Here is a 17,839-nt window from a genome sequence, read left to right as displayed (position 1 = left end):
TCACTGATATTCTGGCGTTGGATACTTTTACCACTCATCTTACATATCCCCAATAATGATTATGGGCGTTGAAGTGTAAAGACTTTCGGTCAGATCATATCCCATGGCAAAATCTTGTTCGGATAGAGATTTTTGGTAATTTTATTATTTGAATTATTAACAATTTAAATTATAAATTATTTGCATTCGCCTTGTGAGTTAATAGAATTTTCTAGCTGATTAGGGACGTGGTTAGGGACGTGGTAACCCTAATGGTAGATCATTGGATGAGGCATTTCAAAAATTGAAAGAGTGAGAGAAACGTTATAAATTAGTTAGTAGATTGAGGGGTAAATATAATTTATCCTAAATTGTTTGTGTTGATTCTTGCCTTTAAATGAACTCTATTTCTAATAGTCCTATATGTGAGAAGGATCATCTTCATTTTAAATGAAATTAATTGAACCAATTTTATAGTCATAATTTAAAGTTGGTACATCTAACGGTAAATATGATTTCATACACACCGTTAAATATACCAATTTTAAATCCTAACCAGAGGATCAGTTTGTATGGTATGGTCGTCATCATCATTATTGTTGTTATTATATTCAAATGGCCACTCATAATTATAAATAGCCAATTTAACTTGTAATAAATAAGTTAAGATAAGTTCATTAAGATTTAAAGAGTTGTAGGTAGATACATTCAATCAGCCAGGCATAGAATCCAACTACAAGATGAGCTGTGGACCTCTTTTAGAGATACAATTAATTATCAGAAAAAAGTTGCCTGCTCTAAGCTGCATCTAGAAATTAAGGCAGCCTTGTTAGTAGGCTACCAACAACAAGTCATGGGGTTTCTATTCACATTAAATATTATAGTTTTTCCTCGGCTTTCTAATTAATCACAAATCTTCTAGTTTGCTCACTTCGTAGTAGGCCACCCACCACTAGTCCTTGGGTTTAAAAAAAAAAAAGAAAAAAAAAATCCTTGGGTTTCTAGTTAAAATAAATAAATAAATAACATTAAGACAACCATATATCTTATGGTGATATGGTCTAATTTTAAAGTTTATTTAACTACGTGCAGAAGAATAACTAATCAAATAAAATGGATTCTATTCTCTTATTTATTTGTGAGTACCGAGGTATTTAACGTACACTCTTTAAAGCCTAGGTGTAAGCCGAGTGGACTAGGACTTTTCAAATTACATAAAAGGAGATAATTAGGTAGAACCCAGCTAACCTACCTTAGCCCAAGATTATGAGTTAAAGAATAAAGAATAAATAAATTGGATTGTTTGATAAGTAGAGTGACTATTCCATTAGAAAAAGAAATAACTCTCACGACAAACTTTCGACGACCAACTTTAATCCAACGTTGAAAGGAGCTAGAAAAAATGGTTCAACCATGTGCTTCAAAGTCCAATCCGGCAATCCGTTGGAAAACAAAAGTACTTGTACAAAGAAAACAGAACCAGCAGATTCAAGATGGTTATGTGAATCTTCAACCTTAAGAAACCATGGGCAAAGAACACAGCAATAAGATGAAATTATTCTACGCTCATCTTAAATAAATACCTAAATACCAAAGTATCGATCAACTTTCATCTAAAACTTTTTATATCCCGGCTTTTGCTTTCTTTTTGATTAAAAATGTGTTATGATGTCACGTAGAGGTACAAATAGTTTCGAGTGCTTTGTGTTTGCATTTAATGTTTTTGAAACATTCTAAAAAAACGTTGTCAAACGAGCCAAGTCCAACATATTTTTTTAGCAAGTGGGTGGATTGATTTTATTTCTATTATCATGTGCTAATACTTCCTACAATCCTTTGATTGTTTGTAGAAATCTTGAATAAATCTACTCGTTCTCCTTATTTTTCCAACACAGGCATTAGACAGAATTTGAATATTCTTTGGTCACATAAAAAATTTCCAAGCTATAAAACCAAAGAATTATGAAAAGGAAAACAATGCATTTAATTATTTAGACCAAAGATGAGTTCATTGAACGTCTAGAAAAAGAGTATAAATACATCATTTCCATGGACCAACACAACAGGCATAAAGGAGCGACAGGAGATTTCCACGAAACTGAAAATGTCGACTGTGGTTTTCACTTTTACATGACAATTCAAAGCCAGTAGGAACAGGATCATGGCATAAAAACAAAGGCCACTTTACCCCCAAATTACTAATTAGTAAGTAATTTTTATGCTTTCCAAAAGCAACAAACTAATTAGACTTGCGCATGATCTAAACAATCATAATAATTAATAAAATAATGACAATGATAGATTAGATCGGAAGAAAATTTTGTCCATTCAATCGCTTGATAGGAAGTTATTTATCCCGATATTTTCGGCAAACAGTTCTTTTAATAGTATGAGTTTTTCACGTACTCAAAATATACATAACTTTTTGAATTATACAAATTTTTACAATTTAATTTATAAAAAATTTAAGTTCTCAAGATGTTTAGAATTATGTTTGAGAAATAGAATTTTTAAATCAAATGGCGTTTTTTGACAAAAGCTTAAAAATAAAACTTTTACCAAAAATACGTTCTGACTATTTTTAAACCCTTAAAAATACTTTTAATTTTTTTTACCAAACAAATACTTTTTTCTTCAAATAAACAAATTCTTCGTACACCTAAACATAACCTAAGAGTACAAATATTGCAAGAGCAATGCAGAAAAAAGTTTCAAGTGACAAATCCCAAAAGGCTTTGACGTGTTTGGATAACGATGTAGTGCATGTGGGGCTCCATCACTCAATGACAATCACGCTTTAGTAGTAAGAGAAGTATTCTATTCTCATTTGGGGTGTTAAGGAAATTAGACTTTACCCATTAATCATTGTTTACTTTTTTTTTTTCTTTTTTATCGTTATGCCTTTTTAAGTCCGAATAGGCACATTTCAATTTCAAGTGAAATAAAAAATATAAAAAAAAAATACTCATTTCAATTGAGGTTAGAATCAGGTTATGCTCCTCCCGTTTTTCGGATTTCTTATATTGTAGGCTTGTTTAAGTTCCTCGACTGGTAACGTGTTACTATAGTTACGTTGAAATTAAAAAAAAAGAAAAAAAAAAGTGCTTTAATATATATTGAATTAAATTAATTTCTAAAAGATTCCAAGGGATTACTTGTACTTGTACTTGGAAGTAAGATATTGATGAGCCTATTACAGATGATCCACTAATCCACACATGTTTACATGACTTGGCTCCAAGCCGAAAGCATGAGAAGTGATTGTACCAAACCCATCGACATCAACTCATTTTCCTATCAATATCAACTCATTCTCCACAAGTTGAGCAACAAATCTTTCTCCCATGTTTAATACTCATCCTCTTATCTGTCATTGCAGTATCTAAGCATTAACTCAACCTAATAAAGGTCTGATGAATAATAACCAAAGACTCTGTCAACCAAGATTGCAAGTAGCTCCAATTTGATGGAGTCAAGAGAGTTTTTAAGTCTTGCAATTTTGTCCTAACTCGAATGACAGGTCACTGTAATGAGCATTAACTTTCAAAACCAATGTACAGATTCAAATTTGACCTCATTCTTTTGGTTGGTGAGCGAATCACGGCTCTGTTTGGAAAAAGGCTTTTGGGTTTTAGTGTACGTAACTGTAGCAAAATTGATTGATATGAAAAAAAAAGTAAGAATGTTTGGTATGAAAAAATAAAAAAATGAAAAAATTTTGTTTTGTAGTGATTTTTTTTTATTTGAATAGTAATAAAAAGTGATATGTACCTTTTGGCAAATGCCTTCCATATGTTAAAGTAATGGTTAAGTAATTAAATTTACCTCTTCCTATCAGCTTAAGCTTTTGGTACAACTGGTGATTTAACATGGTATCAGAGCCAAAAGTCCTAAGATCGAACATTGACTCCGTCAATTCACCTCCCATTTCAATTAAATATTTAATGTGTTGGGCCTTACCTATTAAAAATAAGTTTGAGCCCACACGTGAGGGAGAGTGTTAAAATAATGGTTAAGTGATTAAATTTACCTCTTCCTTAAGCTTTTGGGATGAATGGTAGTTTAACACCATATACATTCATAGTTCTTGCGGTTCTCAAATTCTAAACCCTACTAGAAAAGACTTAAGTGCTACAAAGAAATAATTGCAAATTCACATGAGCCAGTTAAAAGATACTGAAGAAGTAATGTAAAAAGTAAAAATATTGAGAAAATTAAAAAGTGAGGAATAGTATCATGCCTTTGTGGCCTTTGCCAAGACCTTCTCATCCTTCAAATTCGAAAGCCCTTATCAAGGTTATGGATTTACTAGGAAAACTCATATATAGGGCAATAAAAAGAAGCTCAATTCATTTACAATATATATTACCTAAAAACTGCTGTAACTTTGATGTAGGATGTCAAAGGGAGATTTTCTAGTGTTCAGGAAATTAGGGTCGGGGTTTATAATACATCAGGGAATTGACGAGAATTAGTTGGTGAGAACTAGCTAGGGGTAGGGTTATTGTTAGTGCCCGTTGGGAACATAAGGACCATCCAATTTAGTAAAACATATTGCAATTCTAGCACAAGCCATTTGATGCAAAATAATGGATTTGGATTAGGTGTCGTAAAAAGAACTATAACATATGTGTTATAGTTTTTCTAACGGTCTAAATTTAATTTCACTCTCTTTCTCATGAAAGTTAGTCAAATCTCAAAAGAATAAGGTGCCTCCTTGGAATCCTCCACCTCCGACCAATCCAATAATTTCACTCAGAGCCCAATAGAAAAAAACAAAGGTCCACGGTCCGTCAACAAGAACCATAAGAATCTGAAAAACAAAAATAGAGTTGGCCTTATGGTTTCCCCAAGTCAGGAACACGAGCATCCAACAAGAAAAGAGAAAGAGAAATCAATCGTGGTCTCTTGGCAACTATCAGAAATATGGAACATGTCTTTCATATGCACCTTTTGGCAAATGCCTTCCATATACATTCATAGTTCTTGCAGTTCTCAAATTCTAAACCCTACTAGAAAAGACTTCTGTGCTACAAAGAGAGAGATAACTGCAAATTCACAGGAGCCAGTTAACAGTTCAAAAAAGGCAGCAAAAACTTCTAACTACACTCCACTCTTGCCCCATTAAAAAACTTCTTCATTTATACTTTGTGCCAAGATCATTGCCAAAAAGCATTGCCCCCACTTCTCATCAGAAAGAACATTATTCAAATATTTGTTACAAGACAACTTTAACTCCCACAAGCCATGCACTCTTCTCGATTCTGCAATGAACACACTACCTGAGCAATCTCAGCCTTACTATCATCGTCCACCCTTTTAGCATTCTCCTGTTTCACCACATTAAAAGTAGAAGAGTCAAATAAAAGGGCAATGCTGGAAGTGCCATGAAGGAAATTCCTTTCTACTACCAATATATCTCCATCTCTGGAATGGAACCACCACAATAAATGGAGCCATCACTATAGGTTATAAGAATATCATGCCATGCGACAGTTGTTTCAGTTTATTACTTCCAACTGGTGATGACTTCTTTTCTTGTGATGACCCCATTCCAGATGACGGATCATCCCTACTTTGATAATCAACATAAGTATAAATTACATTGTTGAGGGCAGAGGTATCAACAGTGAATTTGATAGCATCAGCTGCTGCACGTGTTCTCAGATAATACATTCCCGTTTTTAGACCCTTGCATGTGTGGAAAAATAAAATAATAGTAAATAGTAATAAATTAAATAATCAATGGTTATAAACACTGCCCATCTAAGGATGAAAATGGGGGGAAACTAGAATTGCTAAATTAGGGCCGATTTGTAAGACCATGAGAGATGCATTCAATTTGACTTACAAACATTGCGTAAGAGTTGATACCTTAGACCAAGCATAAAAATGCAGGGAAGTTAGCTTCCCAGTATCTGGTTGGTCCATGTAAATATTCAGACTCTGACTCTGATCAATGTAGCATCCACGATCAACAGCCATGTTAACCAATGTCTTTTGCTTAATTTCCCACACAGTCCTGATATTATGAAGCGATACTTCCTTAGCATCAGATCAAGATTTTAGCAAAGTTAAAAGCATAAACAAAAAGAAAATATTAATACTTGTAAATAGCTTTCAGTTCCTCAGGAATCTCAGGAATCTTCAAAACCGAGCCATTCTCATATATTATCTTGTTCTTAAGAGCATGAGACCAAAGACCCATTTCTGTTAGATCATGAAGGAGGTGTTTGTTCACTACAATAAATTCACCACTGAGAGGAAAAAAGGGTTAGGCGGCAGAGACTGGTTGAGTTTAGAGGAAGCTGTAAATTAAGGAAAACCATACCTTAAAACTCTGCGAGCATATACATTGGAGGTATAAGGCTCAAAACACTCATTGTTACCGAGAATTTGGCTGGTTGTAGCAGTGGGCATAGGTGCTACAAGAAGGGAATTTCTTACTCCATTTTTTGAGATCATTTCCCTAATAGCAGCCCAATCCCATCGATCTGACGGTGTTACACCCCACATGTCCACCTGAAGAATTCCCTAAAGGAAAGCAAAGAAAGATTGTTATATCTCGAGATGGTATCTGCAGGCACACCGCATGCATAGATTGAAAGCTTCAAGCAAGGTTTGCAAAATCCATGCTATCGGCAATTTGCTAGAATCTTAAAGGATAAACTGAAATAAGAGGAAAAAAAATAATTTGACAAAAAAGAACTTTTCTAATTATCAGTTTCTCAAGTAAGACATAATGCCCACCTAACTAACAAAAAGAACTGCAATTCCCTAAATGTTTCAATCTATTTATAAGGAAAGAGGGATCATTCAGGTAAAACTGTCCATTTTAGCCCAAATGAGGATGAATTAAGCCAACATATGCGCCACAAAAGCATAGCAGCACACATCCTCTTGGTATAACAATTTGGCAACATTACATCTTATGTAAAATGGTTGGGTAGAAGTCAAATACCCATCCCCCACACTTCAACACAACCTGGTTCCTTCGTTTCCAAGGAATGAGGAAAGGTGTTGGAGCAGAATTGTACAAACACATTATTAATATAATAAACTAGCAACACATACCTTGCTCAGAGGACTCCCATGGTACGTCTCATAAGGGCCATATTTTGAAGCCAACTCAGAAGAAGCTTTCAGTGCATGGTAGTATATGGTTTCAAATATGTCTTTGTTCAACTGCAGGGCCTGCAATACAAGCCACCAGACTAAATCTAGTGGAGCACCTTAAAGTGACCAAAATAAGTATGACAGATTTGAGCTTTACCTCTTGTGAATCAAATGCCATGCCAAGTAGGATGAAGGTATCAGCAAGACCCTGAACCCCAATGCCAATTGGCCTGTTTTGTAAATTTGACCTTTTTGCTGTTTCAACGGGGTAGTAATTTATATCGATTATTTTGTTGAGATTTGCAGTAACTACTCTAGTAACCTGTCAGAGAAACACATGGAGAAAAAACAAATTAAAATTTGAATTCCTGAGATACAATATATTGATCGGTTTGTATGAAGACAAGAAATACAGTATGGGTAACCACATACAAGTTTCCACATACAGCTTTAATACAAGAGTACTTAAGATAGACACAGGCTTGTGGGTGGATTTGTTTGTTAAAAAACAAACCTCTGCAAGTTTGTCAAAATCAAAATATCGGTTCTTCGAATCTCTACTACCAACCAGCTTAGATGAGTGTGACTCAACAGGAGCCCCCTACGCCAAGCAAGCAAAACATGTTGATTAACATATTAATGAAAGAGGAACAAAGTTACTCGGAACGATAAATGAAAGTTGAAAGATCCACCTTTTCCTTTACATATCGTGGTAAAGCAATGGATGCTAAATTGCAAACTGCAGTTTCAGTCGGACTTGAGAACTCAATAATCTCAGTGCAGAGATTTGAGGATTTGATGGTGCCCAGATTCTGTTGGTTACTTTTCCTATTACAAGAATCCTGGAGAGGACAAAAAAAAAATCAAGAAACCAAAGCAAAATATTGTCAAATAATGAGATGTCTGTGTTAGTTATGCACCTTGAAAAGCATAAAAGGAGTTCCAGTTTCGATCTGGGAATGTAAAATTTCAAACCAGAGTTTCCTAGCAGATATGACCTTCTTTGCCCTTCCCTGAGTCCACAAAAAAAATGATCTAATTGTCGCTTCCGAAGCAAAGGCATCTATATGCTGTATTTTTAAGGCAAATGATCAAATTTACCTCCTTTTCATATAGGGTGTACAACTTTTCAAATTCTTCTCCCCAATAATCAGCCAAACCTGGAGCCTCATTTGGGCAAAACAAAGACCAATGCCCATCACTACGGACTCTTTCCATAAAAAGATCAGGTATCCAAAGAGCATAAAAAAGATCTCGAGCCCGATGCTCTTCCTGCAAACACAGTAAAATTATAATTGTGAGGAAGAAATAAGAAAACAACAACAATAAGTTAGAGAGGGGGGGAATTAATTGTGGGTAAACAAACATTAGTCACGGCCAAAATTAGGATGCTTTTGTAAATATAAGGAAGTACTTTATCTGTTTGAAAATAATAAAGCTCCTGAACCCCTCCAAAAGTACCTTTCCATGATTTTTTCTAAGATCTAGAAACTCAAGGACATCAGCATGCCATGGCTCCAAATATATAGTGACAGCCCCTGAAAAATGCCACAAAATTTATCATATTAAAATTACAGTGTGCCGCCATGTGTCAGTGACTGTTTTGGTAAGGCCTTGCAAAAATACCCTTTCTCTTGCCTCCCCCTTGATCAACATAACGAGCAGTGTCATTAAACACTCGAAGCAAAGGAACAATGCCATTGGAAGTCCCATTTGTCCCACGAATGTAGCTACCTGCTGCACGGATATTATGAACAGAGAGACCAATTCCTCCAGCTGATTTGCTGATAACAGCACACTCCTTCAAGGTATCAAATATTCCCTCAATGCTATCATCTTTCATGCACACAAGAAAGCAGCTACTCATCTGCCAAATCATATTGAAAAAGAAAAAGAAAAAACTGAAAGTAAGAAAGGATATGACACGAGTATGTAGTCAGAAAAAATGAGCATCACAATTAAAAAGTGAAGGAAAACTGAAACTGCACAATAGTACTTGTGGCTGTGGAGTTCCTGCACTAAAAAGGGTAGGGGTGGCATGAGTGAACCAGCGCTGAGACATCAAATGGTATGTCTTCAGAACAGAGTCAATGTCATCTTTGTGGATACCAACAGCAACCCTCATTAACATGTGCTGTGGCCTTTCCAAAACCTTCCCATCGACCTTTAAAAGATACGACCTCTCAAGGGTTTTGAAGCCAAAATAATCATAATCAAAATCTCTGTGATATATCATCTCACTGTCCAGACGTGCAGCATTCTGAAACAAAAAAAATATCGAATTCAATAGATATATTCCTCAATGCTACAAGATGAGGATCTTAGAAAACAGCATACTTAGAACTTTTCATCCAAACATCTATTGGTTTCACTCTTTTACTGCAATATAAAGAGTATATAAAAGGCCACCTGTGCAATTACAATTTAGTCACAAAAAAATTATGATACTGAATCTTGTGAAAATAGGTAGAACGTATGCTTAGTTGAGTTTCAGAAACTTGTCAAAGTAATAAAATACTAAAATAATTTAAAAAGAAGAAGAAGCAGTGAAACCAAACTAACTCGGTTACAAATTACATGGCAATGAGTAATATTGATAAGAGACAGGTCATGACTATACTTTGAGAGTAAAGCCGAGGAATCATTTTGGGTTTGTATCAGTGTGCAAGTACCTTCATGATTATTTCATGGACATCATCAGCAACAAGAGAAGCCTTCTGCCCAGACCTCTTATCAGTATAATTGTACATGACTTTTACCCTGCATCAACCATGCACACAAAATCACTTCCTTCGCTACATGGCATTGCTCAAACGCAAAACAATCTTCAAAACTGGAATAAGTCATATCAAATTACACAAACTAAACAAAAATCAGGTGTAGGACACTCACGTCTCTGAAAATGACTTCTTTGTATTCTTATGCAGATTCGAAACTGCGATTCTTGCAGCCAACTGTATCACATTTTCAAGGAACCACACGAAAATATTAAAATTTAAGCAAAAACAGTTATAGCCCAAGTACCAAACTCAGCAGCAAACAGAAAAATGAGCTTGTAAAATTCATAAACCACATCTATAATTATCAATCTAATCATAATACTCCAATATTCAAGAAACCCATATAGCTTAACTAATCACAAATACCAACCAAAGCATAATCCGGGTGGTTCGTGGTCATGGCGGCCGCAGTCTCCATAGCCAACTCATCAACTTGGGTGGTGGTGATACCCTTGAAGAGTCCAGCACAGACCTTCTGCGCGACAAGAACCGGGTCGCAATGCTCAACGCTGAGCCCGTAACTCAGCCTTTTTAGCCGGGCCATGATTTTGTCGAAGCGTACCGGCTCTTGGCGCCCGTCTCTTTTGACAACATACATCTTGTAACCGCAAAGAGGAACTTTGAGGATGAAAAAGGATTTTGCAATTTGTTTGATGGGTCAGTAGGGACTTTCGTCGAATACGTAGGATACATGGGCTGAAGGAATTTATATAGATAAAAAAATAGTTGTGTGAAAATTTGGGAAGGAAGAAGAGTGCAATGGAAGATTCAGAAAAAATGAAGAGTGCAAGGGAAGGAAGAGCAAGGCTTTGGAACTTTGAATTTGAATCAGAGATTAATTTATTTATTTTTGAAGTTGGTTTAGAATTTGAAGTTTCCCGCTAATAGTTGCTGGGTGCGGTTATAAATGGACAAGGTCGTTGGTGTCACGTGGGGTGAGGAAAACATCCCTGGCCTTCTTTCCCCGCTCTTGTAGGCACTAGACTAATTAAGGGCGTATAAGTGAGTAGAGCTTTATACGAATTTTTTCATAAGTTTAACCGAGTCAAGCTAAATTTGTTTCGTTCAATATTCGAGCTAAGATTTCTATTTACGAACAGTTTATTTAATAATTGAGTCAAGCACAAATCAAACTTATATAAATTGATCTCGAGCGGCTTAGCTTACTTACACCCCTAGCTGTAGTGGTTTAACTCCATATTGTGAAGGGTTTGGATTATTTGTAGCATTATATATAATTTTCATCCTTGTGATTTATCACTTTATCACAAGCTTTTTGGGTTTTTAAGAAGAGAATGACAAATTTAGTTCATGTACTTTTCCACTTGTATAAAAATGGTCCTTTCGTCTCTCTACGGTCTAAAAACTAACTGAATTGTCGCATGTAAAAAAACAAAAAATAAAAGAAACAGAAAAAAAGAGTAGGAGTGATTGTAGGGTGTTTTGGTGGGATTCTTAGCAAGCCAGGTGAAATAAGTCTAAATTTTGTATTTTTAACCTAGTTTTTTTGGGTTCCATTTGGTTCTATCTTTTTCGAGTCATTTCATACTCTATGTAGTAGAATCTTCTATGACTATCATACAACTATGATAATGTAACAGTGAATATCAACCAATGATTTTTATTTTTACAAGTCCTTGTTGATTCAAAGATTAATATTCACGATCATACTATCATAGTTAGAGCATTCCTAGCCGTCTCACCAAATTTTACTAACCAACAACTCACTTTTTTAGAACACCCAAACAGCTTCACTATTTTAACAATTCACTTTTACTATTCCATTTAATTTTTTTTTTTCCATAGATTTGTTTATTCTTTTTTTAATTATTGTTCATCTCACTACTTTTTTTTGTTAAAGTATTGAGACTGAAAAGTAGACATTTATGCTATTTTGGTTAAATTGCCTCACCAAAATAACCAAAAAAATGGTTTTGATGAGGTTGCAAGGATAGCTCTTATATGACAGTCGTACGAGAGCTTACTAAATAGTACTACTTGTCATTTCATATGATATGTAGTAGACTCTCATCTTGAGCTTAATATATTTTATGCATTTCATTATTTTATAAGCATTACATAACTTACCCAAGCACGCTTATGACTCCAATGAAAATAATATTCTTTCAATCCATTTGTAGAAAGTTTACCCTCGATTTAAATTGCCAAAATTTAGCCATTTTTTAGAGCGAATTAAAAACTTTAGATATAAGAAAATGTTAGATGATCTCCTGATGTTCTCTTAATATTATTCTCGTACTAGGTCGATATTGGCAAAATAATATTGAAAACATGGTGGAATAAAGCTCTATAATTTCCCCATTTGTATTTTTCCATAAATTCATTAAACCAACTTAAAATTACCACTTTATTCACTAGCAGTTGTCACGTTAATACCATCAAAATATACAAATACAAATTACTGCTCGTGGTGGTTGCGTATGCAGGCAGTTTTTGGGAGTTGACTTCAGAAAAAGAACCATTGAAAACGAAACCCTTCACTTCAGCCGGGGCAGGATTATCCTAATACGCGTCTCTCTCATAATTTTCTGTGCAGCCAAACAGGGGCGGTCTTCCACGTTCCCTTCCCTTCTTTTCAGCCCAACGAACATCATCGCTTATTACGTGTAAGTCTTTGTCTTACCAGTAACCAGGAGAAGAGGGAAAGAAGACTTGGTAGTTAATAACAAACTTTCAGTCTCTCTGATTTCTTCAAGCTCAATCCAAAGCGGAAGAATGGCAGATAAACAAGAATCCACGTCGAGTCCACTGAATCAACTGTCCGATCCGGACGACGACGTCGCAAAGTCTCCTCCGCACTCCCCCAATTCCTCCACTCGCAAGGTCAGTTACCCTTTGTAAATTAACACCCGCCGTCACTTTAGCATAAACTCCCCCCACTCCCCAATTCAAATGGATCTTGTACGCTATTTTTCAGATTTTGCTTACTCTAATTCACTGTTCCATTCTGAGCTTGTATTTATTTTGATTATAAAGCTTTTTTTAATTAAAGTGTTACTCATATTTGCTCAGGCTTGCTATGCTGTTCTCCAGAGTTGGGTCTCGAAGAAGTTCATGACTGGATGGTAATAAGCGTGCATATCCGAATGTTTTGTTTACTTTTCTTTTTTCCTTTTTTTTTGTGTTTTTTTTTTTTGGTTCTATCTGAGCAAGATTTGGTGTTTGAATGTTGAAAATGCAGCGTGGTTCTGTTTCCTGTGGCGGTTACGTTCCTCATCACATGGTGGTTTATTCAGTTCTTTGATGGTTTCTTCAGTCCAGTATATAAGAGCCTTGGGATTGACATATTTGGTAAGAGGGTTAGTGGTGGGGCGAGATCTGAAAACTCGTTTAAATAGCATTTTTTGAAAAGCAAAATGAATTTTGCAGAACTTTGCCAAATAGGGAATGTTTTTTGCACTTTGTTCTACAGTCATGATCTGAGTAATATTAGTGCCGTATGTTCGGTGAGCCAGTTATAGATTTCATAAAATAGAGGTAGGTTATTGGATATGGTATTTCAAGTAATTGAATCTCATTATGGGGCGTTTGAAATCATGATATACTAGTTAATCTGTAATATTCTGTGCTCTTCATCTGCCGGGAAGTTTTTATTTTCTACTTATGCTTGGGTGGTAGATAAAGGGTTTTCCCTATTCTAGGAAAGAATGATTTAAATCCCATGATCCTGGTATGGGTCATCTCCTTTCTGCTTCATTATGTGAGATAATATTCTTTGTTTCATTTACTAGTTCATGATTTGCTTGCTGTAACAAATCTAACATCTTAACTTATGGCATCATAATGATTGAGTACTTCTTGTTCTTGCAGGCCTTGGATTTGTGACATCACTAATTTGCATATTCTTTGTTGGTATATTTGCTTCATCATGGGTGGGTGCCACTGTTTTTTGGATTGGAGAATGGTTCATAAAACGAATGCCCTTTGTTAAGCACCTTTACTCAGCCTCCAAACAGATTAGTACTGCTGTTTCTCCAGGTAATGCCTGTCATTGGTTTTAAGATCCATTATTACCGAAGGTTAATTTCTTCTTGGAATTTAGAAACTGTACACAATATTATCTCAGGGTAACAACAGCCATATGTTCAATAACTTCCACATCCTGAATTGCTATCAAGGGAAGAATTGTTAAATATTACTTTCTCAAGATTAGAGTCAAAAATGTTGAGAAAGTAATAACCTAGTTCTGATCTTGCCTTCATCTGTTACAGTGTGGTCTCAAAGATTGCTCAAAATCGAAGAGCTATATATTTTGGATATAGACAAGTTTATCTAGAAACGTTTTTGGATAGATTTTAAGCTCTTCTAATAAGCATGATAACTGATTAATTTGTGTGGTTGGACAAAAACTCCGAATGCCATCTAACCTTGATGTCAATGTAACTGTGAATGGCATATTATCTTTGTTCCAATGGATCTCATTAATGCTTTTCTTAGCTAAGTTCACCCATACTGATGCATGAATTTTTTTTTTTTTTTTTGAAATAAATAAATAAATAAATAACAAAAGCAAGATTTGGCTAGAAGTATCGATTACTCACTATGAACCTTGGGGGGTAAGTGTTTGTGACTAAAGCCAGTAGTAGAATTCTATTGACCTAGACCATCACCTCTTGCTGGCAGTCAATAAGGAATTTCCGTCAAGAAATAAAGACCTTTTTCGGAAGTCCATTCAATATTAATGAAAGATTAGTGTTTGAAATTCTGATCTTGTTTAGATCAGCCAGAGAAAGTATGTAGCTGGTTGGTTGTGTCTGTGCAGACTACATGGCCACAAAGTTTTAAAAAAAAAAAACTTTGTCTCTCTCTCTGTATCACTTCCATAAGTTATTAACACTTTTATATGCCATCACTTATTTCACTTGGCAGCAGTCTATTTTTCCATAGATATGCATGTCCTTTTGTGGGCTTTATACTCAAACCTAGTCCTGATTAGCATACGGTTATTTGTGCCAATGTAACACACTTGACACTTCTTTCCACTTGTTAATACAATACTATCTTCTCAAACATGTGGTAGGGAAGGAGCCTAATATGGAACTGATTCAGTATTTTACTTTATAGTGTGCTGCTAGAGTTAAAGATTTGTTTCTTTCTTTTTTTCCACAGATCAAAATACCACAGCTTTTAAAGAGGTTGCAATCATCCGTCATCCTCGTGTTGGTGAATATGCATTTGGTTTTATCACATCCTCTGTCATCCTTCAGGTACAAATGCAGCGTCCAATCTAATATTAGCTAGTGGAACTTCTATTGCCTGATATCTATTTGAATGCAGTCATTAGTTCTTTCTCTTCTTGTGGGGTTGAGGTGTTTAGAAGGGTGTGTGTGTGTGTGTGGGAGCACAGGAAGTGTAAAAGTAATGAATATGTTTATTAGAAAGGTTATTGGTTGGCAAGTACTTCCCCCCTTTCCTTTGATTAGGAAGTAATGAATATGGAATTGAAATTCTCTTAATGACTGGTGACGACTTGCCAAGCAAAGGATGGGGAAAAAAGTAAAGAAGGAAAAACAGGGTAAAAGGAAAAAAAGGAAGAGTTGACAAGTTAACGATCAGTAATATACCATCCGTCAGAGTTTGAATCAATAATTTAACTATCATCAACATGCTCTCTGGTGTTGATTGAAACTTCTAAGAAATACATTATTAAGAAGTTGTTTCTTGTTTGAAATTTTCATCAATGATTACAGTTTTGGAGAAGTTGCCATGCTTTGAAGGTGTCGGAAACATTTGATAATTTATTATTGGCCATAGTTAAATTTTTGCCCGTACCTCTATTCATACCTAGCCTGTTAATTGCAACAACCAAGTACTTTTGCATTCAATGGTCATGATTAATTGTTCTTTTTGGATCTTATTTTTGATGGTTGTTTCTAGAGGGATGAAGGAGATGTGGAGCTATGCAGTGTTTACGTCCCAACAAACCATCTATATATTGGTGATATTTTTCTTGTCAATTCTGAAGAGATCATACGGCCAAATTTGTCTATTCGGGAAGGAATAGGTATGTTTTCTCTTTCTCCACATTTACCATGCATTTGATTTTGTATTCATGTTAATAGCAGTGATGTCCCTGTATATAATGTTTTTTGCAAAATAAGCAATTGTGTTCTCTCTTATTGCACATGAGAAAATGTCTCAAACTGATACCATAAGGAGTCCTTTGAGATTACACTCTTATGGCAAAATCCATTCTTTACACATGGAAGTTCAATAGAGATTATGCTTCTATCTTAAAATTCTTACATTTCTTTATGTTCTGTCAGCCTCTTGTCCTTATGACAAAATCCATTCTTTACAAATGGAAGGTTTTGGGTTTTCCCAATGCTGCTATTTTGTCATGGCATCTTATACCAAGGGCACATTGAAATTAATCCTTCTATTTTCAACAGCACCATCAGAATTATGAACGAAGTGCCCAATGATCTTTAAAATTGCTTATGTGCTAATAAGCACAATATTAGCTAATAGCAAATTGGATGGAGTACCTTGCTTGGATATTATCTAAAAAATGGTTTACATGCATGAACTAATGATATTATTTATATTATCTTCTTTTTCAAAAAATCATACTCATTACCATGATGTTCTTCTTGGTAAATATTGTTAATGCTATTAAAGATAGAGAAATGCTATATTTCTCAAAAAATTTCTCCAAAAATTGCTCCCCAAATGATGTGCCACAATTCAATGTAATCTATTATTTTGAAAAATGTGTCACCATCTTATGAGATTGTGACACATCATTTGAAGAGCAAAATTTGGAGAAATATTTTGGGAAGTGTAGCATTCCTCGTCTGTAATTCATAGAAAACCAATTGAGTTAACGTGGATTCTTTTTGCATTTACCTTTTTTTTTTTTTGGCCCAAAAAAAAAAAATGAACGACTTTTTCTTTTTATTTTTTATTTTTTGCCAAAATGTGGTTTTTGATTGAAGAGACTAATGGCAGAACTATGGTAGAGAAATAATTTTGAACGACAAGGATCAATACAAACCAAAATCCAAAAAAAAAGTTATGTAATACCATTCAAGAATATTTTGAGGGTTTAAGGAAATGACTTATGAAGATATCAATTGGCTTATTATAAACCAGTGTTGGTCCCCAGCACCTGCACTGGGCAGCTTGAAATTTTTAACATGACACCAGACAATAGCCCCTGGGGACAAATAGAGTAACTATTAATAAAATGGCATTTAATTTCTCCTTGGTCTCAAATGGCTGAGTAGATTTCACACTAACCCTTCTTTTTTTGGGATATTGTTGGTGATATATGATTAGGTGGATAATGATGCATTTTCATGTCTAAAGGCATTTTCCCATGTCTATATCTTTACAGTAGCGCTTATGGCAAATTAATACTAATTCATTGATTCTGCGGCTTCATTGGTTTCTTTTTCCCCTATAATGCAGAGATCGTAATTTCGGTCGGAATGACAATGCCACAGGTGATTTCTTCTATAGAAAGGATTCCTCCTTTGGGTAAAGATAATCCTCTGGACGCACTAATATAAAGCAATTAAGGACAGGTGATTCTGCAATTACCTTGTCTTTTGTTGGGTTTAGAGTACAAAGACGCTAATGTGTTATCCTTGGTTTTGTTTATTCATACATCAAAATATTCTCTTTGGTAATGTGATGGTTAATTTGGATGTTTGTTCCAGGTTTACATGATAAGGGATTATTTGCTTATAGAATACCTTAACAGAATACACCCACTCTTCCAAAAGAAAACTCATGTTTGGATATGGACTCATGGGATAGGGTCATAGGCAATTTTGTTGTCTTCTATCTGTATGTCGCACTCGCCCAATGCTGTATTTCCACCTGATTATGTAGAATGAAATTCTCAGCTGTCTTTATTTTATTTTTTGGGTATAAAGGCATTTTGATTCTGTGTGCGCGCGAGGGGATGGGAATGTACCCATCATATCCATGCTTGG

The 17,839-nt window shown here is 35.1% G+C and overlaps 2 protein-coding genes across 3 annotated transcripts; one reads left to right on the top strand and one right to left on the bottom strand.

Moving 5' to 3' along the window:
- Positions 1-4,862: 4,862 nt before the first annotated feature.
- LOC132184063 (ribonucleoside-diphosphate reductase large subunit-like) lies at positions 4,863-10,820 on the bottom strand. 2 transcript variants are annotated; one of them, XM_059597546.1, is made up of 17 exons: positions 10,246-10,820; positions 9,988-10,049; positions 9,768-9,855; positions 9,092-9,355; positions 8,722-8,962; positions 8,557-8,633; positions 8,197-8,367; positions 8,016-8,108; positions 7,788-7,937; positions 7,610-7,696; positions 7,253-7,417; positions 7,054-7,173; positions 6,311-6,513; positions 6,087-6,236; positions 5,854-6,001; positions 5,584-5,670; positions 4,863-5,309 (listed from the first exon to the last, which is right to left on the bottom strand). In XM_059597546.1, the coding sequence occupies exons 1-17, from the start codon at positions 10,471-10,473 to the stop codon at positions 5,211-5,213; spliced, it is 2,433 nt and encodes an 810-aa protein (XP_059453529.1). In that variant the 5' UTR covers positions 10,474-10,820; the 3' UTR covers positions 4,863-5,210. The 2 variants fall into 2 exon arrangements, with proteins under 2 accessions (XP_059453529.1, XP_059453530.1); XM_059597547.1 differs by having other exon boundaries at positions 6,311-6,501.
- Positions 10,821-12,384: 1,564 nt separating this feature from the next.
- LOC132184227 (protein LIKE COV 2-like) lies at positions 12,385-17,763 on the top strand. Its single transcript, XM_059597782.1, has 8 exons — positions 12,385-12,719; positions 12,909-12,961; positions 13,078-13,187; positions 13,707-13,874; positions 15,006-15,103; positions 15,774-15,900; positions 17,310-17,425; positions 17,561-17,763. Exons 1-7 carry the CDS (start codon positions 12,612-12,614, stop codon positions 17,408-17,410), a joined length of 765 nt encoding a protein of 254 aa, XP_059453765.1. The 5' UTR covers positions 12,385-12,611; the 3' UTR covers positions 17,411-17,425; positions 17,561-17,763.
- The last annotated feature ends 76 nt before the right edge of the window (positions 17,764-17,839 follow it).

The sequence above is a fragment of the Corylus avellana genome, chromosome ca6, assembly GCF_901000735.1.
Source record: "Corylus avellana chromosome ca6, CavTom2PMs-1.0".
NCBI classification, from domain to species: Eukaryota; Viridiplantae; Streptophyta; class Magnoliopsida; order Fagales; family Betulaceae; genus Corylus; species Corylus avellana.
Note: the sequence above shows the minus strand (reverse complement) of the source record. Positions and strands in the feature narration are given on the sequence as shown.

What these genes read in the sequence shown, in the direction of transcription:
- LOC132184063 (XM_059597546.1), bottom strand. Translation starts at nt 10,473, where the DNA reads ATGTATGTTGTCAAAAGAGACGGGCGCCAAGAGCCGGTACGCTTCGAC. An exon ending in ACCACCCGGATTATGCTTTG is followed by an intron (nt 10,050 to 10,245) that starts GTTGGTATTTGT and finishes AATGTGATACAG; the next exon opens with TTGGCTGCAAGAATCGCAGT. An exon ending in AAGAAGTCATTTTCAGAGAC is followed by an intron (nt 9,856 to 9,987) that starts GTGAGTGTCCTA and finishes TGGTTGATGCAG; the next exon opens with GGTAAAAGTCATGTACAATT.
- LOC132184227 (XM_059597782.1), top strand. Translation starts at nt 12,612, where the DNA reads ATGGCAGATAAACAAGAATCCACGTCGAGTCCACTGAATCAACTGTCC. An exon ending in AAGAAGTTCATGACTGGATG is followed by an intron (nt 12,962 to 13,077) that starts GTAATAAGCGTG and finishes TTGAAAATGCAG; the next exon opens with CGTGGTTCTGTTTCCTGTGG. An exon ending in CATCCTCTGTCATCCTTCAG is followed by an intron (nt 15,104 to 15,773) that starts GTACAAATGCAG and finishes GGTTGTTTCTAG; the next exon opens with AGGGATGAAGGAGATGTGGA.